Source organism: Anopheles gambiae, chromosome 3 (assembly GCF_943734735.2).
Source record: "Anopheles gambiae chromosome 3, idAnoGambNW_F1_1, whole genome shotgun sequence".
NCBI lineage: Eukaryota > Metazoa > Arthropoda > Insecta > Diptera > Culicidae > Anopheles > Anopheles gambiae.
This window is the reverse complement of record NC_064602.1, coordinates 6,066,582-6,091,359: the sequence shown is the minus strand read 5'-3', so window position 1 is coordinate 6,091,359 and position 24,778 is coordinate 6,066,582. Positions and strand designations below refer to the sequence as shown.

General features: G+C 45.1%; 5 protein-coding genes across 5 annotated transcripts; all 5 read left to right on the top strand.

The window, feature by feature from the left end:
- The first annotated feature begins 2,959 nt into the window (after positions 1-2,959).
- Positions 2,960-4,956, top strand: LOC133393368 (uncharacterized). The gene is made up of 3 exons (XM_061658056.1): positions 2,960-3,051; positions 3,146-4,393; positions 4,469-4,956. The coding sequence occupies exons 1-3, from the start codon at positions 3,007-3,009 to the stop codon at positions 4,664-4,666; spliced, it is 1,491 nt and encodes a 496-aa protein (XP_061514040.1). The 5' UTR covers positions 2,960-3,006; the 3' UTR covers positions 4,667-4,956.
- A 4,944-nt stretch (positions 4,957-9,900) lies between these two features.
- On the top strand, positions 9,901-11,643 carry LOC3291658 (uncharacterized). Its single transcript, XM_555327.2, has 3 exons — positions 9,901-9,991; positions 10,086-11,333; positions 11,404-11,643. Exons 1-3 carry the CDS (start codon positions 9,947-9,949, stop codon positions 11,599-11,601), a joined length of 1,491 nt encoding a protein of 496 aa, XP_555327.2. The 5' UTR covers positions 9,901-9,946; the 3' UTR covers positions 11,602-11,643.
- Positions 11,644-16,669: 5,026 nt separating this feature from the next.
- LOC133393846 (uncharacterized) lies at positions 16,670-18,649 on the top strand. Its single transcript, XM_061660652.1, has 3 exons — positions 16,670-16,871; positions 16,940-18,172; positions 18,284-18,649. Exons 1-3 carry the CDS (start codon positions 16,824-16,826, stop codon positions 18,485-18,487), a joined length of 1,485 nt encoding a protein of 494 aa, XP_061516636.1. The 5' UTR covers positions 16,670-16,823; the 3' UTR covers positions 18,488-18,649.
- A 1,569-nt stretch (positions 18,650-20,218) lies between these two features.
- LOC133393858 (uncharacterized) lies at positions 20,219-21,989 on the top strand. The gene is made up of 3 exons (XM_061660729.1): positions 20,219-20,371; positions 20,434-21,675; positions 21,754-21,989. Exons 1-3 carry the CDS (start codon positions 20,306-20,308, stop codon positions 21,949-21,951), a joined length of 1,506 nt encoding a protein of 501 aa, XP_061516713.1. The 5' UTR covers positions 20,219-20,305; the 3' UTR covers positions 21,952-21,989.
- Positions 21,990-22,205: 216 nt separating this feature from the next.
- Positions 22,206-23,974, top strand: LOC133393857 (uncharacterized). Its single transcript, XM_061660728.1, has 3 exons — positions 22,206-22,315; positions 22,394-23,656; positions 23,732-23,974. Exons 1-3 carry the CDS (start codon positions 22,271-22,273, stop codon positions 23,930-23,932), a joined length of 1,509 nt encoding a protein of 502 aa, XP_061516712.1. The 5' UTR covers positions 22,206-22,270; the 3' UTR covers positions 23,933-23,974.
- The last annotated feature ends 804 nt before the right edge of the window (positions 23,975-24,778 follow it).

The following is a 24,778-nucleotide window of genomic DNA, read 5'->3' as shown; positions in this document are numbered from 1 at the left end:
AAATCGTTCCAAAATTGATTTGTTTAGCAAATGATATCTTCTTCTATTTGACGTAAGCGTCCTACTAGGACATGCCAGCCTATAAAGGCTTTCGTGACTTTATTCACTACCACGCATCGCGATAATCAGTCCTTGCTACGAGGGAATGGCCCTACAGATTACTACATTGCACCTTAAAGAACCATATTAATTGATAAAATCAACAATATGGTTTTCTAGCTAGCAGATTTTATTGATTTTTTTTCTTTAAGTAGTGCGTATAACCCTATGAAGGCCTATTTCATTGCACCAGGTCGATGTGGAAAGAACCTAATGCAATGCAGTACCTGAATGATTATCGAATCAATTCGACTCAGCTTTTGCTCAAAATATAGTATTTGCAAATTCCCGCTTAATTCTCACACCTACCTTCATTTAACTGCATCGATCCCCATCCCACGGCATCCGATACGGTGGCCGGGCATTTGCTGCACAGGACGAATAATACATCTTATCATTGGTGAGATTATTCGATTTCAACACGGTACACACTTTTACTGGAATTATGATAGGCCACTGGCACCACTTTATCCTACTTTCCATGTTCACAGTCACAAATCGATTGATCGACCATTCGATTAAAGCGAGCATTGCTCAGGCATGACCGGTTTCCAAATTCATACGATTACTGTATTTACTTTATCCGGTGGCCCGTGCACAAAGCAGACTCCGTTCCCAGAAATTTAACAACGCCCGGTGACCATATTGCAGGCAAACGGGATTTACATCCTGTACAAACAGGATTCCATTGTACAAATATTGAATAATCGGAAGCTGGTGCTGTTCACCAATCCGTACATGTTCTAAGAAATGACCCGTATGGAATCCATTTGCTGCCTGTGTCAACGGCAAGTTTTCAAAGAATTTAGATTTATTTGTTTTACCCAACGAAACTTCTGGCAAGTGCATGTGCATTCATTCTGCTCATTCACTCGTAAATAAGCACATCGTGCTGACATGGCTAAATCGCTAGTCACTTCCAACGGGTATACGATACCGTAGTACAGGGGAACATTCTTTCCATTGTAGTCTCACTACAAACCCAAATACCGATGTATACTTCGCCACCGTTAGGATGCTTTTTTGGGCATACGGATCGCTTCATATTTTATGAGTGTTTTGTGGACATGCACAATTTCTTGGGAGTTTGTGAAGTCTGTTGCCCTAACTCCGTTACTCTTTATATCCACCGTGGGTAGAACGAATAAACTTAACATTACGAATATACTGCTGAGCCTAGCATGTGGATCTTCTTCTTCTTCTTTGGCTCAACAACCGATGTCGGTCAAGGCCTGCCTGTACCCACTTGTGGGCTTGGCTTTCAGTGACTAATTGATTCCCCCCCATAGCAGGATAATACGTCCTACGTATGGCGGCACGGTCTATTTGGGGATTGAACCCATGACGGACATGTTGTTAAGTCGTACGAGTTGACGACTGTACTACGAGACCGGCCAATACTTCACATTAATCACATTGATCATCAATATCAAAATACAATCTTTCGAGCAACTAGTTATAAACTCACGTCGGTACTAGCCGTAGAGTTGTGAAGAGGTGGTTTGATTTTCATGGTGGTGTAGCAGCCCATTGTGCAGTTCGCGAGGCTCGTACGCAGAGTACGAGCTGTCATCAAGAGAGCTGTCAGAATTCCTTTGGCGTGAACGACCATTCTGTTTGGCGCCGATTTTGAGAGCAGACCGATTTGTAAAAAAAAGCAAAAAGCAGAAATAAAGATAATTGTACTAAACGCTAAAGTGGTTCGACTACAGGTGGGTCCTTAGCTCTTATTTTAGTAGCAATGAAGGATAAAAATGTCTATGGAGATTGGTAGATAAAGAGTTAGGGTTGCTAAGTGTTGTGGACAGACCGCTGCCTCATCCTGAGGGCTCACTGTTGACAGCAGGGCTGTCATCCGGTGACGTCCTCAGTGAGGATCGCGGCGCGAGAAGGACCAGTCGTCCTCTCCCCGCATTGCGTGTGTGTATGCGTTGTTATTTATATACGTGTTTATTTATTACCATACCAAAGAGTAGAATAAATCACATATTCTGTTTGTGCCGTACACCACCGTTTTATGTTTGTTTTGTGCGGACACGACACTAAGGATTTTGTACACTATGATCGTTTGAATATTAACCATAGTAGACGACTTTTGAATTTTTTGAACATGAACCTATGCTGTAAGTGGCTCGTAGACGACATTAACAATTGATGCATTTAAAAATCTCATTTCCTTTCCTTCCTCCTTTATATCACCTTCTCGGAGCCAACGAATTATCAATAGTTAGACATATTTTTAAGATATTTTGCATGTTTCCTAAACCACTAATAATGTGTTAGGTAAATCAATAAATAAATAAATAAATGAATAAATAAAAACAAAAATAAATCAATAAATAAATAAATAAATAAATTAATTAATTAATAAATAAATAAAAAAATAAATAAATAAATAAATAAATAAACAAAAAAATAAAGAAAATTTATGAATACATCAACTTTGAATGCATGTGCCAAATCCCACATCTCTTTTCCCGTTTTCATCTGAAACGCTTGCCATTCTGCAGCTTATTCTAAATTCTAGATATGCACTCTTGTCATTGACCAAACCACAGAGGATCCATATTGTTTAGAATTTCACCAACAATATGCACTTTTTAGTGCCTACCGTGACAGGTATGGTGGCCATTGGTACTGTGAAGCCAGATGTTGCCAACGAGCAAGACTGACGACCAATGAGTGCGAATGAGCTTGATGAGCTTGAAACCCTAGCAGTATGGTTCGAAAAATCTGCACAAACTCTTCAACTAGTAACACTGTTCTGTTTGTGCAGGTGATATTTTACCACAAACATACACACATGCACACACTTATATGGCCTGTAAGGGGAGCTGGGTTTGTCTACGACTATAAATGGAGCCCGCCCTCTTAGAGTATGATCAAACGTAGCAGCAAATCTGCAACATGAGGGCGTTCTGCTTTGCTTTGACGATTCTCTGCGCCGTCCAGGTAGGCTACCACTGGCAGACCACTGAGTCCGCGGTGATATACACACACTCACAGCCACTCACACGTATCTTCCTTCCAATGTTTCTCTTTTCAGAGCATTCTGGCGTACCCGCGGCCAGACTTTGCCATCAATGGGGTAGTGTCGGGCTCGGCTACGGTGAAAACAGCTGCGATCGATCTCGGCGTGGACATCGCAGACGCTGGTAAAGGAACCGTGAATCTCACCTCCGGTTACACAGTGCTGTCGAATCTCAGCACCTCTCTGCAATTCATTGGTGATGAGATCGTCCGAGTCGCTGCCCCCCTGGCCTCGCAGCTGAAAAATCTGTCCACTGATAACTCTAATCAGATCGAGACAACGTACGCTGCTATTAATGCCTCAATTATTCAATTCGACGCATTGATGAGTGGAGGATTGAACACCACGATCGCCAATATCAACAACACAGCGGGTACGGGCTACATTGTGAAGCAGTTTGCCGATGCATTCAAGAACACGAAACTGACGCTGTCCGAGCTGATTAAGGCAGTCGATCAACTTAAATCGGATGTGGGTAAGGCCAGGAAAGCAGCTGGCACAACCAACCCCATCCCGTCTGCCATCATTCGGGCGAACATTCCGGCCAAAACCGTCAACAACGTGATCACAGCGATCCGCAACTTGCGTGCTCGCATTCCGCTCATCACGTACGTCATCGACAGCTCGCTGGATAATCTGCATTTGGTGGATCTGTTCGTCATCGCGCTGAAGGATGAGGTTGTGCGAAGTGTCGGTCTTTACCAAACCTCATACCAGGCATTCCAAGCGAACCTCGTCGTGGAATCAGACATCGTTTATACACAGTTTGTTACCCACGACGGCCCAACTGTCTCGTCAATCATTGCTCCTATCAAAAATGATCTGAATAGGAATATATACTACGGAAGTCTATTTCCAGTAATCAATAGATTAGGCAATGCTAAGTTTAGCGCTTACTATTTCAACTTCACATTCAACAATTACAAACAAAACGTACCGTCGCTGATCGCCAACCTTACAAACAGTCTTTCCTCAAGCCTTTGCAACTCGCTTAAGACAGTTTCCAAGGTGCAGATTGCCAACGCTGGCTATTCGGACTTCTGCTTCAGCAAGTACTCGCCGCGTGTGTTCTCGCAAGTTCAACTCACCATCGACGCGTTCGATGTGTGCTTCGAGAAGGAGTTGGCCCGCCTGATGAACCTTTCGCTGGTGGTCCAGCGCATTGCCACCCAGATTTCCTACAACACTGCCGATCTCTTCAGTAACCTGCAGGTGTGCCTCGCAATCGTCGACCCGATTGCCGAGGGTGCATGCTACACAAAGGTAAGATGCAGAAGCTGTTCTATCACAATGCGCCTAAATCCACTCAACCCAACTGACACAACTCACTCGTTTCAGCTCGTTCCGTACTATACAGTCCTGGCCACGAAAGTCACAGCCCATTTAACGACGGCCATCAAGCTCGTGGATGCTGAAACCAAGGCCAGCTACAACCGTCTCGGTGCCTGTCTCTACTCATCGCTCTCAGTGACGACCGCGAGTGCGACAGACATTTCTAACGAGGCTGCGACCTGTCTGGATGTCGGACCTCAATGATAGCATTTCTTCTCCAAACACTACACTCTAAACATACAATACGAAGGTTCAATCAGTGCAAATATAGTTGAAAGGTAACGTGCGTCCAACTAATTGTCTCGACGCGTTTCGATACGGATGACAGTTGACTTGTAACAGATTCTAGGGTAGAATGGTCGTGTCGTTGTCATTTCAGACAGGGACTTAACTTTAGTCTGGTTTTGTGGCTTGATCTTTCTACCGATTGCCTTGCTTCGGGGTGTACTGCATGACGTGTATGATGCTATTGCCTGTTAGTACTATTACCTGCCCTAAACCAAGACACGGCGAATACTTGTAATTTGCGAAAGCAAAAAAAAAACAAACTGTTCCGAGAACCGAAATACAGGTGTGAACGTAACGCATGATTTACACAGCATGCAAAACGCAAAGTGAACACTGCGTCAGCGTTGGAGTGGGTCACATTGTCCTTAGAAATCGTAGTTGGCAGGTTGTGATAGGACTTATTTTCTTCCCTTTAGGTTGGGGTACATTGTCCGTTGTCCGTAATTGATTTCCCCCCAAAGCAGGATAGTCAGTCCTATGTATGGCGGCACGGTCTATTTGGGGTACGATGGGCATGTTGTTAAGTCGTACGAGTTGACGACTGTACTACGAGATCGGCAAGTTTAGTTTAGTTAGTGGTAATATACACGCATACATTCCAAAAAAACTCACGCGCATCTTCATTCCAACGCGTCTCTTTTCAGAGCATTCTGGCGTACCCGCGGCCAGACTTTGCCATCAATGGGCCAGTGTCAACCTCGGTTACGGTGAGAACAGCTGCGAACGAGCTTGGTGCGAAGATCATTAACGCTGGTAATAGTACCGTGGAGCTCACCTCCGGATACACAGAGCTAACGACTCTCAGAACGGCTCTACAATTCATCGGTGATGAGATCGTCCGAGTCGCTGGCCCCCTGGTCCCACAACTGACCAATCTGTCCACTGATAATGTTGGTCCGATCGACACAGTGTACGGTGCTATTAATACCACTATTCTCCAATTCGAAGCATTGATTAGTGGAGGATTAAACGGCACGATCGCCAATATCACCACAGCCACGGGTAATTACACCTACATTGCGAAGCAGTTTCACGATACGTTCAACAATACGAAAACCACGCTGGGCGAGCTGAGGATGGCACTCGAGCAGCTTAGATTGAATGTGACTAAGGCAAAGAGCATGGCCGGTACAGCCAATCCCATACCGCCTGCCATCATTCTAACGTACGTTCCGGCCACAACCGTTAACGCAGTGATCGCACAGATCCGCATCTTGCGTGATCGCGTCTCGACCATGACGTTCGTCATCGACAGCTCGCTTGAAAATCTTAAGTTTGCGGACCGATTCATATTCTCGTTGAAGGATGAGATTGTGCGTAATGCCGATAGATATCCACTGTCATACCAAGCGTTCCAAATCAACCTCGGAGTGGAACAAAGCAAAGTTTATTCAATATTAGCAACCGGTCCCGGGTGCACCATCAATTTCAACATTAGCATTCAAAACGAGCTAGAAGCTAACCAACAGTACACGGACAATCTGGCACCGAAGCTCAATAACCTGTATGATGCCTACGAGGCGATTGCTACTGAAGCTGATAAAACGAACACATCATTCGCTGCGTACTCTGGGAAGGTGCCGACGCTGATCGGCAACCGTACCACCGAGCTCGCCTTAAGCCTCTGCCCCTCGCTTCGAACGGTATTGCAGGTGCAGATTGCCAACGCTGGCTATTCGGACTTTTGCTTCATCAAGTACTCGTCGATTGTGTTGTCGCAAGCTGCACTCACCATCGACGCGTTCGACGTGTGCTTCGAGAAGGAGTTGCTTCGCCTGATGAACCTCTCAACGATTATCGAGCGCATGCTCAAGCAACTTTCGTTCAACACTGCCGATCTTCTCAGTAACCTGCAGTAACATAATCACTCCAAACTCTTAAATCATCACGCGGTGCTTTTTGAAAAATCTAGGATTAAATTCTACAGCGCTACAACCGAGCGCTCTATAGCTGGATGCAACACTCCATAGCTGTTTTGCACACTTCTCCTAAGTGTTTGACAGATTCCCCTATATGCAAACCTCCATAGCAACGTTGCAAACATCCCCTTACCCAAGGACTTTGAAAGAGAACAGGTCGAAGCGCTTAGAGTAAATTGACAGAAAGCCATGGGAAAATTTTGACAGTTAAAGTGAACATTGTTTATGTTTAGCGATGGACGTTGCTATTGAGTGAATAAGAGTTTTGTTCAACATTATGCACTCATTTTCCTTTAGAATAATACAAAAATTAGAATCCAACTAGAATATTACATGGCTGATACAATCCAAGGATCTCTTTTATCATTCATCGCCGGGTTATAAGCAGAAGACGGTATGCAAATTGTACTTGTGTGTACCGATTCGATGTTTTATTTTACTCTCAGTGTTTAAATGAAAGTAAATAGGACTTCTGTTACCCAGTTGGAACATGTAATGTGCTGTTTTATGTCCGTTAAACTTTCGTTCTCCCAGCAGGACCGTTGCAAACGGTAGCGATTCGTGGTCACGGAATTGCAAACAATTAAAAAGGTTATCCATGTTTCTGAATACAGAGAAAAGTGCAATTACTTCTCCTTTATTCTCCAGAAGTGATTGACCGCAAGAAATTTAACCAATATAATCTTCCTAGAAGTAAATTTGTCCATTTTTCCGCGTTAACTATTAGCCGTTTGTTTGTAAACACTTTTTCATGAAACTGTCAAAAGCGAGCTGAAAATGGCAACCTAGCAACGGGCTTTGCGTCGACCTGTTCTCCTTAATAGATCTTGCCCTTACCATTCCAAACATTCCACCGAGTGGATCAAGTAGTCCATTATATGATTCGAAACCCTGTAAGCCTTAACAGAGTACTACATTGTGGAATGATCCTAATGCAATGCAGTACCTGAATGATTACCGAATCAATTCGACTCAGCTTTTGCTCAATATATAGTATTTGCACATTCCCGCTTAATTCTCACACCTACCTTCATTTATCTGCATCGATCCCCATTCTACGCTATCCGATACGTTTGCCGGGCATTTGCTACACAGGACTAATAATACATCTTATCATCGGTGAGATTATTCGATTTCAACACGGTACACACCTTTACTGGAATTATGATAGGCCACTGGCACTACTTTATCCTACTTTCCATGTTCACAGTCACAGATCGATTGATCGACCATTCGATTAAAGCGAGCATTGCTCAGGCATGACCGGTTTCCAAATTCATACGATTACTGTATTTACTTTATCCGGTGGCCTGTGGACAGAACAAACTTCGTTCCCAGAAATTTTACAACGCCCGGTGACCATATTGCAGGCAAACAGGATTTACATCCTGTACAAACAGGGTTCTATTGTACAAATATTGAATAATCGGAAGCTGGTGCTGTTCACCAATCCGTACATGTTCTAAGAAATGACCCGTATGGAATCCATTTGCTGCCTGTGTCAACGGCAAGTTTTCAAAGAATTTAGATTTATTTGTTTTACCCAACGAAACCTCTGGCAAGTGCACGTGCATGAGCACATGGGCTTTTTCATTCTGCTCATTCACTCGTAAATAAGCACATCGTGCTGACATGGCTAGATCGCTCGTCACTCCCAACGGGTATACGATACCGTAGTACAGGTCGCTGGGGAACATCCTTTATAATGTAGTCTCACTACAAACCCAGATACCGACGTATACTTCGCCACCGTTAGGATGCTTTTTTGGGCATACGGATCGCTTCATATTTTGTGTGTGTTTTGTGGATATGCACAGTTCCTTGGGAGTTTGTGAAGTCTGTTGCCCTAACTCCGTTACTCTTTATATCCACCGTGGGTAGAACGAATAAACTTAGCATTACGAATATACTGCTGAGCCTAGCTAATGGATACTTCACATTAATCACATTGATCTTCAATATCAAAATACAATCTTTCGAGCAACTAGTTATAAACTCACGTCGGTACTAGCCGTAGAGTTGTAGAGAGGTGGTTTGGTTTTCATGCAGGTTTGACTACAGGTGGGTTCTTAGCTCTTATTTTAGTAGCAATGAAGGATACAAATGTCTATGGAGATTGGTAGATAAAAAGCTAGGGTTGCTAAGAAATTTCTATGAGTTGATAAATAATACTGCCAGCTACCCTAGCTGAAAATTAGTTAAAGTACACTGGACGGACCGGCCTGAAGTAATTTATGGACCTCAAAATTGATATAAACCTTTCTACAGTAATGAGTACATGTTCCAAATAAGACCAGTGCATCGGCAAAACTCTCATAGTGCGTTATCGAGATGATGTACAAATACTCCAGATATGATTCTTAGACACTATGATCATTTGAATATCAACCATTAAAGACGACTTACTGGCTAAAATGAACCTAAGCAGTAAGTGGTTTGTAGACGACATTAACAATGGATGCATTTAAAAATCTCCTTTCAGCTTTATATAACCTTCTTTAGGCCAACGAATGATCAATAGTTAGCAACAACATATTTGTTTAGATATTTTGCATGTTTCCTAAACCACTAATAATGAGTTCGGTAAATAAATAAATTGAATAATAAATAAATAAATAAATAAATTGAATAATAAATAAATAAATAAATAAATAAATCAATCAATAAATAAATGAATGAATTTATCGGATGAATGGTCAAAAGGATAAATACAACAATTTTGAACGCATGAGTCAAGTCCCCCATTTCCATTTTTCCCGTTTGCATCTGACACGCTTGCTCTGCGGCAGCTTCTAGATATGCACTCTTGTCATAGATCAAACCACAGAGGATCCATATTGTTTAGAATTTCACCAAAAATATGCCCTTTTAGTGCCTACCGTGATAGGTATGCTGGCCATTGGTACCGTGAAGCTTAGTCTCTTGAAGAAATATAACACAAAACAGAACAGAGCTAATAGCATCGCAGTGCCGGACGCACAGACAGATGTTGCCAACGAGCAAGACTGACGACCAATGAGTGCGAATGAGCTTGATAAGCTTGAATCCCAAACCATCCCCAATGGATGGTTCGAAAAATCTGCACAAACTCTTCAACTAGTAACACAGTTCTGTTTGTTCAGGTGATATTTTACCACAAACATACACACATGCACACACATCTCTATGGCTGAATTATTCATGGTTCGTGGCCTGTGATGGTAGCGGGGTTTGTCTACGACTATAAATGGACCACGCCATGATCAAAATCGATCAAACGTAGCAGCAAATCTGCAACATGAGGGCGTTCTGCTTTGCTTTGACGATTCTCTGCGCCGTCCAGGTAGGCTACCACTGGCAGACCACTGAGTCCGCGGTGATATACACACACTCACAGCCACTCACACGTATCTTCCTTCCAACGCGTCTCTTTTCAGAGCATTCTGGCGTACCCGCGGCCAGACTTTGCCGTCAATGGGGTAGTGTCGGGCTCGGCTACGGTGAAAACAGCTGCGATCGATCTCGGCGTGGACATCGCAGACGCTGGTAAAGGAACCGTGAATCTCACCTCCGGTTACACAGTGCTGTCGAATCTCAGCACCTCTCTGCAATTCATTGGTGATGAGATCGTCCGAGTCGCTGCCCCCCTGGCCTCGCAGCTGACCAATCTGTCCACTGATAATTCTAATACGATCGAGACAACGTACGCTGCTATTAATACCTCAATCAATCAATTCGACGCATTGATTAGTGGAGGATTGAACACCACGATCGCCAATATCAACAACACAGCGGGTACGGGCTACATTGTGAAGCAGTTTGCCGATGCATTCAAGAACACGAAACTGACGCTGTCCGAGCTGATTAAGGCAGTCGATCAACTTAAATCGGATGTGGGTAAGGCCAGGAAAGCAGCTGGCACAACCAACCCCATCCCGTCTGCCATCATTCGGGCGAACATTCCGGCCAAAACCGTCAACAACGTGATCACAGCGATCCGCAACTTGCGTGCTCGCATTCCGCTCATCACGTACGTCATCGACAGCTCGCTGGATAATCTGCATTTGGTGGATCTGTTCGTCATCGCGCTGAAGGATGAGGTTGTGCGAAGTGTCGGTCTTTACCAAACCTCATACCAGGCTTTCCAAGCGAACCTCGTCGTGGAATCAGACATCGCTTATACACAGTTTGTTACCCACGTCGGCCCAACTGTCTCGTCGATCATTGCTCCTATCTACAATGATATGTATAGGAATACAAACTTCGGATTTCTATTTCCAGTAATCAATAGATTAGGCACTGTAAATTATAGTGCTAACGCTTTCAACACCACATTCAACAATTACAAACAAAACGTACCGTCGCTGATCACCAACCTTACAACCAGTCTTTCCTCAAGCCTCTGCAACTCGCTTCAAACTGTTTCCAAGGTGCAGATTGCCAACGCTGGCTATTCGGACTTCTGCTTCAGCAAGTACTCGCCGCGTGTGTTCTCGCAAGTTCAACTCACCATCGACGCGTTTGACGTGTGCTTCGAGAAGGAGTTGGCCCGCCTGATGAACCTCTCAACGATTCTCCTGCGCATTGCTACCCAGATTTCCTACAACAGAGCCGATCTCTTCAGCAACCTGCAGGTGTGCATCGCAATCGTCGACTCGACTGCCGAGGGTGCATGCTACCAAAAGGTAAGTTGCAAATGATGTTTTTTTTGATACGCCTATATCCCGTTACTCAACCCACCTACGTTCGTTTCAGCTCGTTCCGTACTATACAGTGCTGGCCGATAAAGACACAGCCCATGCAACAACGGCCATCAATCTGGTGAATGCTGAAACCAAGGCCAGCTACAATCGTCTCGGTGCCTGTCTCTACTCATCGCTCTCAGTGACGGCTGTGAGTGCGACAGACATTTCTAACGAGGCTACGACGTGTCTGGATGTCGGACCTCAATGATAGCATTTCTTCTCCAAAAACTACACTTTAAACATAAACTATGAAGGTTCAATCAGTGCAAATATAGTTGAAAGGTAACGTGCGCCCAACCAATTGCCTCGACGCGTTTCGATACGGATGACATGGACTTATTGTATGTGTTCCAGTAGAGGTGGGTAAGCTAATGCTCTGTTATTCCAATCAATCCTCAATCTTCATGGTTCGTCGTACCGTGGAAAGTCTCGGTGTTCAAGAAGTATAGCTAGGGCGCTTTGCACGCGGGTGGCACCGATACGACTACCTTCATTTAAAATGTGTCGTTTCCGGAGGAGTTTAATTGGAGTAGTGCCCAGTCAGACAAATCGGACTTAATTTACCCCTATCTTACCGCTAAATTACCGGTAATTTAAGAGTAATTTAATGGTAAATTAGCAGTCGTTAATTTACCCATTCGAGCAGTTTTGACAGATCCTATTCCTTCCTCTATTTTATTTTTTTTTTCGGCCAAATTGTTAATAAATAACACGAAATTTATTATATTACTGTTAAATGGTTATATTCAATCTTTTCCTTAACTTATACACACGATTACAATGTATTTTTTTTAGCAAACTCGACTTGAACAGCCGCTTCACCCGGAGAAGGTGATGCACAAATAGCACTAACAAACGCAATTTCTCGACTGTTTTTTACATTTAACAGTTTTGAACACACCACCGACGTCTTCTTCCACTAAAAGATCATTAAGACAATACTTTTTGTGTTATTATTTATATCTTTTTACTGCAACAAACGACAACACTTCGTACCGCTAAATTGCTCTTAAATTACTGTTATGACAGACACAAAACTGCTCAAATGGGTAAATTAACAGAAGGCTGTCTGACTGGGTGCTTTTAATTGACATAAAATCATTTGCTTTTGTTACGTAATGTCAGCCCTCTTCGGGACTATACTTCTTCTTCTTTTTTTTTGGCAAAACAACCGTTGCTGGTCAAGGCCTGCCTGTACCCACTGAGGAAGTGAGCTTGGCTTTCTGTGACTTATTGTTACCATACCAGGATAGTCAATCCTACGTATGGGGGCACGGACTATTTGGGGCTTGAACCCATGACGGGCATGTTGTTAAGTCGTTCGAGTTGACGACTGTACCACTAGACCGGCCCATGCTTCGGTACTATATTACTCTAAATAAAATGTGCAACATGAGGGCTTCTGTACTGCTTTGACAATCCTCTCCGCCGCAAAGGTAGGCTTCTGAGAGTATCTTTGCCTGTTGATTGCATGCACATATCCTCTGGGCTATCATTTGGATGTACATTCCGGCCAAAACCGTACAAGTATCATGTCATTATGTACGTCATGGGCAACTCGCTAGATAATCTTCTTAGAGTTTTTGCGTAATGTTGGTACATACAAGAATACGATGAATGCTTTCGCAATTAACTTCCTGCAGAATTCTGACACGTTGGCTGAAAAGCTGAAAGTTTTGGAGCTTTTACATCTTCTGGCCAAGACTAGCCCTAACTATCGATCAGGGAAGAACAAGAGCGTAATTGGCAATAAGGCGACACGTGCGGCTTCAGATATCAATTTCTTCGTATGAAAATCATTCGAGACTGCATTATTTTGATGAAACTGATTCGATTTTATAACACTTTACAAATAAATGATGCTTAAAACACATATTCACGCTTTAGAATGCAAAAATAACAACGTAAAACCCGATTTGTTCATTTGCAAACTACGCACTACGCCCAAAATGACAGTTGTCAACAAAACATTCATGGTATACTGCGATCTTTGGTATACCGATGTTCAGTTTGTTTGTCACTTTTTTGAGCTTTTGTCAAAATTTTGTAACCTGGAGCAGTCAGGAAAAAAAGTTGACAAAAGTTGACAAAAAGTGAAAAAATTTGACGTCCGCGAAAAGCGTAAACAAACAACAATTTGGCGCAGTTGTGACCCATTGCTACGATAATAGTGCTAAAATCCATGATTCTAATTGATTTATGTACCTATTTCGTGCTTCTTAAACAAAATATCGATGATTTTTAGATTTTGGAGCTTTCTGTCGTTCTTGTGTATGTTTTTGGTGCGGCCACGAGAAAAAACTCTTTTTTGCAGTTGACAAGCAATTTTGACAAAGTTCAAAAATTTTTCAACATTTTGTCAGCTCCGTGGCCACGCGCTAAATTACGGACCTACGAAAAAAAAACACATTTTCGATAAAATGATCAGCCGTACCGGCGAACTCGTTCGTTCCTGGGAAACCCGTATAGATTTTGTTCTGTCCAATCTAGTGGTACAACCCTGCCCACTCATGAGCGACGAATGTTTCTCATCGAACGAGGTCGCCGGTACGGCTGAATTAGTTACTTCAAAATCACTAATATGCTGCAGTCCTGCTCTTAGCAAAATGGTATTGTTTTGCCATCGATAACCTATGCATGTAACGTTTGGCATAAATGTTCAAATTCCAATTTTAAATCGTTACAAACCATTCAAAACAGGTTTTTGAAATTGATAATGAACTTTCCAAATCGGTACCCCACCACAGATCTGCATGCACAAACTGGTTTGCCCATTTTAACGGAGAAGATCCAGGATATCCTAGATCGACTTCGACAGACCTGCATAAATTCGGATTCGGATAGTATAAGGAACTTATTTTAGTACTCTAGTTCGCAATTAAGTTAGGTTAAGCTAGGGTAGTTAGTGTAGTAAGCTTTTGTAAATATTCTTCTCCTATCAATTTCATTATGGATTTTATCCTCACAGTAGCTAAACGCTTCATTTACATAGCCACTCTGTGCTGTTATTAAGGAAAACATTCATTTTCTTCCTCAAACAAAAGAAAAGCTTGAGCTGTAAGTTCAAACCCCTAGCGTAAACACCACCAGGCAGGAAACCTAGTTAAGATTTCGTCAACTGAACTGAATCAATCGATGTATTCTAGTGTATGAATAAACACAATCATTTTTTGCTCTTAAAAAAAAAAAAAATTAGCAAAATGGTAAGAGATGCCAAACATCTTGGCAACACATTTTAAAAGGTTGATATTTAACGGAAGTGGCCAGAACGGAACTAATGAAGCACAAACATGTTAAAATGTTCATAATTGAAAAGAAAAATCCTTCCGTGGTTTCAGAATGCTAATAGACTGTTCTGGGGCGAAAATAGTGTTCGTTATAGCCATCATTGGTACTATAGCCACAATGGGTACACTTACTCTATAGAGCGTTAAGGCCAGAGGACATTGTCCGTACTCGCTAGTGTAATTTCGATTTTCACTAGCGCATCTGGCGGCGGCTGGTGGAAGCTTTTTTCATCATCGAGGGAATGGTCGCGCCAGATCTCAAAATAAAGTATTATTTTCATCATTTTTCGATGCGAAAATGGCTGAAATACTTCCACAATATCAACATTATCTATCAATTGCAAAGATTTTCCAGCCCAGTTTAAGTGAAAGAAAAATATGAAAAATAACATATTTTTTGAAGCGGCTACAAATTGTTTGGCAACATGCTTCGGTCAGTCGCCGCCAGATGGGGCTTTACTTTTTCACTCCCTCCACCTTTTTCACTTTCCCCCGGCCTTTACTTTTTCACTCTACTGTCTCCTTTCCAGTTATGACCAATTATTTTGCCAACATTCGCCAATATGGTAATAAAATCTTTCAATATTGATTATCAGGGGTCAATCGACTTGGCAATATAGAAGCTTTGGTGTGCACTTTTAAGTACGTATATTAGGAATTCTATTTCGTTACCCTTCATCTGAGCCATTTTAACTCGTAACTTCAAAGATAACATATATTCGCTGATCTCCAATGTGACCACCACCATTGGCACAACCGCTTGTAATCCGCTTCAAACGATCGCAAATTCCCAACGCTGGCTATTCGAAGTTGTGCTTCAACTAACACTCGCCGGGAGTGTATTTGCAACTTGTCCTGCCAATTAAATAATTCGACGTATCTTTCGAGATGGAGTTGGCACGCATGTTCCAAACCCGATTCTTGATCGTATGTTGTCGCAATATTGATGATCTCAATTACGTAGCGCTTGTAGGAGTGAGAGGGGGTTAAATCAAGCGTTACGATTAGTTATATGGGGAAACGGATTTTGGTACTTTGTATGTACCATGCAACCGAATAGTCCGTCATTGCTAGGGGGCCGGTTTTTGCGAGGATTTAACCCATGCGAGCCCATGGAGCAAAGACCGCAGTGGCACGTATTCCATTGTAAAAGCACACTTTTGATGATGGTGGCACACATGCGTTTCGCAGGTGGCGACACGGGACTCTACACGCAAATGGCACGAGAGTTAACTGTAACGCTAGAAACAGGTGTAAAACCAATCCAATTCCCTTTCAAACCCAATTAAATTTAAACAAACTAAAGATGGAGTTAATGCGGCTAGCCCTGCTTTCGTCAGAGTTGATCATTGGTCGTAATGTTATGGAGTCAACGAAAATGTAGCCGAAACTCCTGCATACGATACCGATTTTGTTCGTAATTTGTAAGACATGCGTAATATACTAAGAATCACATGTTACGTAAAAAAGAATCATTAATTTGATGATGGTACAATATCTAGATCCAAAGAATCATTTCTGGAAAGATGGACATAATTATGGAGGACCAGGAAGATGACTGGATGATATACGCATACGATGATGGTGATGCAAGAACATTGCAAACGACGCTGAGGATCCGACTATCGGAATCAATAAAAGTGAGTCATTTGTCTTTGGAGCTACACTTAGGATGAGCTACACTTATCCAAAGTTTTTCGAAGGCTAAAATTATCTAAATTATCGAAAGTTGGTATAATTTAACATGCAAACAATATTGAAACCATCGCCACGATCGCCCTTAGTGTCATTGGTACGCCAGGAAGAACTAGAACCATTTCTACAGTTGGTCTCAATTTTTTTGCAATTGCTTACCCACGCTCTACATTTTGCCTCTGGATGAGCTGTGACGTGTTAGCACAAGCGCATGTTTACATAGATGGGGCTGATGGTGGCGATGAAAATACTTCACTGGTCTGCACACGCTCGGGGACAGGAAAAAAAGCAACCAGTGCTGAACTGAATGATCGTCGAAAAACAACCACAGGCATACTACGGGCAGAACGAAAAAATAATCTGCTTGGTTTTTCCTAAAAACGAACAGTAACGGTGGAGCCGCGCAACAGTCGTGGATTGAAAACGCTTGAGGACACAGGAGTTTGCGATGAGCACGTTTAGTGTTGCGCTCGTGCTGGTGCTTTGCACCATACAGGTTTGCTTAAATACGCACGCGACGAGTGCGACAAACTACATCCAGTTCGGTTTCTTTTGTTTTTTCAGCACTTGGTCGTGGCTATACCTCGGCCCGATTTTGGAGTTTACGCCCCCGTGTACGGCAGTGGTGACGTTTCCACTAACGCCAAGGAGAGCGGTGCGCTGATCGCGAAGGTGAACATCTCCCTGGATGTGCAGCTCGTATCTGGCTACCCGCTGCTGGAGATAGTCAAGACGCAGCTAATCGCTATTGCGGACAACTTCACCCAGAGTGCCCTCGCTGTGTCCAATTCGATCGATACGCTCGCTCTCAGCAACGGTACATTGGACAGTGCGTTTGGTCAATTCAACAACGCAAGCGGTGAATTCTTTTACCTGATTACCCAAGGACTGACCGGTTATCTGAACGAGCTGGATACAAAGCTCGACAAATCAATCAGCACCATGCTGGACGACGGATTGCAGGAGGTGAACAGTGAGTTGATCCGGCTCGCCGTGCTGATGGACTCGTTGAAAGCGAAGCTGAAGCTAGCGGTGAAAGCTGCCGCTTCCAACGAAATACCGAAAGCAGTTTTGCGCCAGTACGTGCCGACCAACCTGACGAACCAGATCTCGAAGAGTGTGATTACGCTCAAGGCTGGCATCCCGCTGGTGACGTACATTATTGCCAACTCGATCGAGAATCTGAAGACGGCCGATGACTACATTATCGCATCGGGCACGGCCGCCTCTCAAACGTTCGACGATGTTAGCAAGGGGTTGGAAAATCTCGAAACGGAAGTGCAGCAGTACAGTGACGATACTAGCGAAATAACCGCCGTCATCGATCCGGTGTATAAGGCCAACTTCAACTTTTCCGGCGTCAATCTGTCGAGCATACCGTTGATTCAGAATCAGATGAACGAGTACACGGTAACGTACACGACGGATCTTAATTCTACGATAGCCGATATTAAGCAGTACTACGAAACATACAAGCAAGCGATCCCGCTGGTTTCCGACGGGCTGGGCGCCTTCTACAGTACCAATGCATGCGGCCATCTGGTGCGGCTGGTGAAGGTGCTGATCTCGAACGGACCGTACGCAGACTACTGTTACAACAAGTACAGTCCGCGCTCATTCGCCCTGTTCGATCAACAGTCGCGCGAGGTAAGCCGCTGCGTGGATCAGGAGATCACGCGCTTGCTGAAGCTGCAACAGGTGCTGCTCGCCATGGCCAAAACGCTGCTGTTCGACATCGAAGATGTACTGGCACAGGTTACGCTTTGCTCCCGCTCACCGCTAGTATGCAACACCAATGTACGTCGTTCTACTATATAGGCTAAAGGTTTTCATTCCCTTGGAGTTATCGCTAACTGTAGGGCATATATTTGCCATTTTCCTGCTTTTTTTCTCTCTGCTCTATTCTAGGAGGTCGAAACCTTATTCAAAAACGTCAACATAGTGGCAGGGCGGCACCAGAACACTATGCGAAACATCGTCAAATACGAGACGGTGGCCGGCCTGAACCGTCTCAGCGCCTGTTTCAGCACCTCCAAATATATGCTGGTGACTGCCATCAACAATATGATTCCAGAAATGGACCAATGTGCAAAAATGGGCCCGTATGTGTAATTGCAAGCTAACAGCCGACCGGCTGATGCCCTACTGCCCACAAGGAACTGTTCATAAGGTAGAAATGAAATACTGTCAAAAGGGCTTTTAAGTAAGTTATAGGCCCATTGTTACACGCCTCGGGTAAAATCTCAGAAAAAAAGCATTCTAAATTAGAAATAACCAACTTGCTACACTTGCTTCAAGAAACGGGAAAGAAACTATCGTTGGCCTAAAAACGTCCACTTACTTCCAGACCGCCGGCTGTTGGTTCAGCTGCTGGTTGCAGCTTTGTTTGTGTTTTCTGTTTCTGTTTCAACGAAATTATTTCGACTTGCTTTCAAGGGACTCACACTTGAAGCACGGCGTGTCTGTATTGAGACACATAGCACAGCTTTATTTTGTGCCTCCCTGAACATTTTTACAGTCACTGAAAACTTCAAATGGTTGCATCCATAATCAAGCGATCAAGAACGCATAATCAAACTGCCCAAGAATCATTGTCAAACATCATCATCAGAACGCATTTCCATCACCATTTGTCAATTGAACATTAAAAAATTCTCACAGTTCGCTAAATCCATTCTTCTTCTTCTTCTATTTGGCGTAACGTTCTACGCGGATATGCCGGCAAGACTTAATTCATTACCACACAGCCGGATATAGTCAAGTCAGTCCTTGCTACGGGAGGACGGTCCATTCTAGGCTTGAACCCATGACGGGCATGTTATTGAGTCATTCGAGTTGACGACTATACCACGGGACCGCACCCATTGCTAATCCTTATTCCATGATTTGATGTCAGTCATGATTGCTTGGTGACCTCATTTCCTTTTCCATTTTATCAATTGTTGTGTATCCCTTCTGAGGCCTTTCATCGGCTGCGATCTTTAGCTAAAAGGTGAACGTTAAAGCTCTACTTGGTATGAAAATACTAACTGAATTTAAGAAATGTTTACATTTATGTAATATTGAAGCTTGTTCTGCATCTACAGGTTTGATTAAGATAGTGCAAACTATAAACTATACTTATTAGCCTTCGCAAAGTCATCACGAGCCGCCATTTAGCCGACCATAGTTTGAAGAACGATTGTTTAGGTTTAGGCCACAGCCAGTTTAGCAACCACTTTTCAGCTTTTTCCTTGTACCTATGTATATACTTATGATCTTTTCTGTCTTTTCTATGTATACACTTATGCTCTTTTCTAAAGCTTTTGAGCGTTTGATACATTTTTTGTTAACACTTTTTGTAATCACTAACCAACATGAATCATCGACTCACGATAGAAACGATCAGCTTCCAGGCTTGCAGCAGTCTGCGCCACCATCCATTCGACCGTTCGGGGTTACCATGCATTAGTGTAACTATTCGAAAATAGATCAAATACACGGTTACCCAGTCAGTAAATAAAAGAACAACTATCTACAGGCCTGTTCTCGTGCGTTTGTCAAGAATCTCCAATATATGGTAACGTTCTGTTTAATTAAGTACCTTTCGTTGCAATGCAATGCACGCCTCAATATCAACTGCCGAGAAATATGTATTCTCTCTCTCTTCCTCTCTCTCTCTCTTCCTCTCTCTTCCTCTCTTTCTTTTTTTCTTTCGTTTTGTTTTGTTTTGTTATGAAATGAACCCATTCCCCGATAGTTGCACAGCATCGTTTAGATAGCTGGTGCCCACAAGATGCCGGATGATGCAACGGACAACCGAAGAAAGATGTATTCGCTTCAGAAATTTGATTTATAGAGATACCACCATCACTGTGCGGTGGAAATAGTTTTTGGAGGCCGATCCGTGCACACCCTATATTACTACTACCTCAGTGAACCACAGCGACCATGCAAGTGCTCCACCGTTGGCCGGTACTCCTTGTACCGTTGGTATTTTGTTTGGTGATGGTGCAGGTAATTCGAGCTGGTTTGCTGCTGCTACCGTGAATGACGCTCTGTACCACTCTGTATTGCAGCACGCTGGAGCGATACCGAACCCGGACTTTGGTGTGCCCGTTACGATCAATCCGGTAAGGAACGAGGTCATACTGGAGGCGTCGCTGCTGACCAGCGAGTTTGTCAGCGTTGCCAACGTGAGCGTTCGGCTCGTGTCGGGCACGGCGATGCTGACCCAGGTACAGGCGGCCGTCGTTTCGATCGGCCAGCGGTTCCGTGACGGTGGTATCGCGCTAATGCAACTGCTAGTCACACTCGCGACCAGCACCGGCACAATGGGGAACGCGAACGCCTTCATGCCCGCGTACCAAGGGATCGACGCATTGCAACAGCTAACCAAGACCGGCTTTGCGACCGAGCTGGCCAACATCGGCAGGGTAGTGCCACCGCCGTCGACGCTGGTGCAAAAGTTTAACGACGCGTTTCGTGAGATGCAAGGCGCACTCAACCAGCTGCGCCTCAGCCTGGAGGCGCTGGAGCGCGATATTCGCAAATCCCGCCAGAACGTGCCCGCCCGAACGCAGAGCGACGTCACGCAGGCACTGATTGCGTTGCGGCCGTGCATTCACGCCGTACGGTACATGGTGCGGACCACCCTGATGTACCTGCTGGAAGCGGACGAGTTCATGGTAGATGTCGCCAAAGAGTTGAACGCGTTCGACACATCCATGCGCAACACGCTCGCCAATTTTAGCATAGAAACGAACAAACTGAAAGAAGACGCGGTGCAGTATATAAGCGACACGTTCGGCTGTAGCCTGCTGGAGCAGCACGAGGCGCTACAACCGCTAATGCCACAGCTGTCGGCTATCTCCAGCTATGCCACCGCACTGCAGCAACCGCTGGACGGTATCCTGGCCGAGCTTGGACCGTCCGCTATCGCCGCCCGAACGGATGAGTTCGTGCAAGCCTTCGACCAGTACCGGGCGGATGCAGTCGCGGTCTCGACCACTGCGGCCGGACTCTTCGTACGTTCGGCCACGGCGCAGCTGCTACGCACGATGGTACTGACGTTGATTGCGTTCGGTCCCCAGAACGAGTACTGCTTCAATTGGTTTGCCTGGCGCGCCTACAGCCTGTACGCGTTGCACCATAACGCAGCGAGCAAGTGCTACGAGGCGGAACAGGATCGGCTTAAAACGATGGTCGAGTTCCTGCGCCACGTGGTGGATGTGGTGCTGTACGATGTGGAGGAACTGGTGGACAATCTGTCGGTCTGTGTGAATCTTGTACCGGGCGGCGGTGTGTCTTGCGTCGAGCAGGTTAGCATAACAAGGCGGTCAGCGTTTGAATCGGTACTTGCATTAGAGCATCTCCTCTATTTCTTTCTTTCTTTCCAGCAAGCAAATCTGTACACAGCGGTACTGCTTACACTATCCAAGATGCTAGACGATGGGGGTAGGCTCATCGCCGAAGAGTTTGCCGTCAGCTCGGCCAGGCTCGGTGCGTGCGTATCCTCCAGCGAACAGACGACGCTTAACGACGTTGATAAATGGGAAAAGCTAGTGAAACTTTGCCAAACGCCACGTAATCAATAAAGTGCATGCAGCGACAGAGCATCATGCATCATGAAAAATGGAGTTTGTTTTTGGTCAATTTATGATGACCGGTTACTGTTTTCCTTCATCCGAAAGTTGTGTTGCAATACATTGAGAATCCATTGTACAATCCGATCATTCTCCAGCTCTTTGCATTAAGATCCGTTACCCCGAAACGGCACTGTGTGCACAGCTGGGACGGTTGAAAATCTGTAAACTCATACAAGCTGGCTGGAGTGTTTACCTTCTGGTACAGGGCGCGACACTCGGCAGCCCGATCTCGGCTCAGTGCTATTCTCGTGCTGTCAGGGAATAAACGATGAAACTATTTTACGGCGCGTTCATCCTCGCTCTGCTCGGACGGGTAAGTTTGGGCGCCAGCCCCTCTCTTTCAAGCGCATTCATTCGATACGACTTTCCCCTTGCGATGATGCGATGGTAGGATGTTTCCGGCGAGCCAAGGCCCGATTTCGGCGTCATAGGAAATATCGCCGGAAGTATTCAAGCCGGCACGGTAGCGAACGAGACGGGCGAATCGTTCGATCAGATCGACTTCAAGACGATCACGCTAAAATCCCACTACACCGTGCTGAAGACGCTCAACACACAGCTAACGATAATCGGCAACAACATCTCCACGACCGGCCTGGAGCTGACGGACAGCCTGGAAGTGCTCGCTCCCAGCAATGGCTCCCTGCCGCAAGTGTACAACAATGTCACTGTGGCGATCGTGAAACTGCAAACGCTGCTCCAAACCGGCCTCACCCCCCAAACGGCCGTGATCGAGCAGCTGGTCGGCAAGTACATCGGCGACATGCTGACCGATGCGTCGCGCGAGCTGAACGCCACGCTCGTCCGCCTCACCGCCCAGCTCGGGCTGATGCAGGCGGGTGTGACCGCGGCGGTGGCTGCGACCGGCTCCAGCACCATTCCGGACACGGTGCTGCGGCGCTACGTCTCGCCCAAGGTGGTGTACGAGCTGTTGCGCGCGCTGCAGGACCTCAAGTCGCGCCTGCCGCTCGTGACGTACATTATCGAGCTGACGCTCGGCCATCTCAGTACGGCCGACGCGTTCCTGCTCGACTTTATGGACGGTGTCGACGAGAAGGTGCTGGAAACGATCCGGCACTACGACTCGATCCGGAAGGAGATGGAGGCGAGCTCGCTGACGGTGGCCGAGTCGATCGTGGCGCCGTTCAAAAAGTCGTACGAAAAGCAGATTAGCAGCATCGCGTACATCAAGTTCAACCTGCAAGCGTTGGACTCGTACGACGACTCGCTGAAGCCCGTGCTCAACGCGTATGCCGCCTTGTTCGGGCAAGCGAACCGGCTCACCATCCAGCCACAGGTTGACACCATATATACCAACTACCTGAAGAACATCGTCACACTGGACGACTATCTCGACCGGTTCTACAACGACAAGCTTTGCACGCCGACCAAGGCCGTGCTGGAGGTGCTGATCGCGTCCGGCCCGTGGGCCGAGTACTGCTTCAGCAAGTACTCGCCCCGGCTGCTCGGCCTGGTGTCCGTCAATGCCAACCGCTTCCTGATGTGCTACCAGATCGAGGCCGAACGGCTGGCGAAGGTCGCTACGCTTGTCGAGCGACTGGTCGCGCAGATCGTGTACGGCGTGGAGGATCTGGCCACCCATCTGATTGCCTGCTTTAACCGCATCCCTGATGGATCGGAGTGTATAGCTTCGGTAAAATGGGGTGTTTGGGAATGAATCGTTCGCTTGAGAAGGTAAACTATACTGTGGGTTTCTTCTTCCACACAGATCGGACCGGACTATAGCGAGCTGGTGGCAACCCTGAAGCTGAAGGTGGATGACGTGCAGCGACTGCTGACCGCCCAGACGACGGCCAGCTACAATCGTGCGGCGGCGTGCATTGCCAGCGGAAAGTGCGGCTTTGTCGCCTCGTCCGAAACGTACGTGAAGGACATTAAGCTGTGCGAAACTAAGGGACCGAAAGTCTGAACAGTTGCCGAATAAACAGAACTATCGGGAGGAAAAAATGTACATCATTGAGCTGTAGCCTAATTATTTGCCAGTGGTTCTATGGAAGCCTTAGTATTGCAGATTTATCAACTAAAAGAAACAGTTTCACTGCATTCGTTGCAGTCTGCGTGCACAACTTAATGTTGCAAAATATTCCTAAAAGGCCTAAGAAAGGGGAACTGTTTCCAAGAATTACAGCAGAGGCGGGAGAATTTGCACAGCTGCATACAGCAGCTGCTCGTCTGTTTGAAGCGTTATCTTTTTCTCCGAATCGTTTTTATGAGCATTATTCTACACAAGTGTCTCATCGATACCAGAAGAAGTTTTAAAAATTCTATCAAACTTTTGGCGACGCATTCAAATTTCAGATTTGTTATTGAATTCATCACAATAGTAGCGTCGACTGTTTAACCTACAAGTATAAACGAGCCTAGTATTTTCCTCTTAATTTTGAAGAGTTCGGTCGAAGGAACGGAGCGAATCATGTTAGCTTAGTAAAGAAACGTAACATTGCACTTAGAATTAGATAGACGTCATATGTCATGGTTGTCAGTCCATAATCTACATGGACAAAGCCCCACATGCACAGTCTCAATATGTGGTACTTGGAAAGACCAAGACTGACTACGGTTGTTGCTCTAAATTTGGAGAAGATAAGCATTAGACATTTCGAGTAGTATCGAGAAGTTTAGAATCGAGGCTAGAAGGCTAGAATCGAGTAGTTTATCTAGGTATGGATGAAAGACTTCATGATTCTTGGGGTTTGATAATAACAGGTTGGAAGTATTCCGTTCCATAACCATGCAAACTGAAATTTTAAATCTC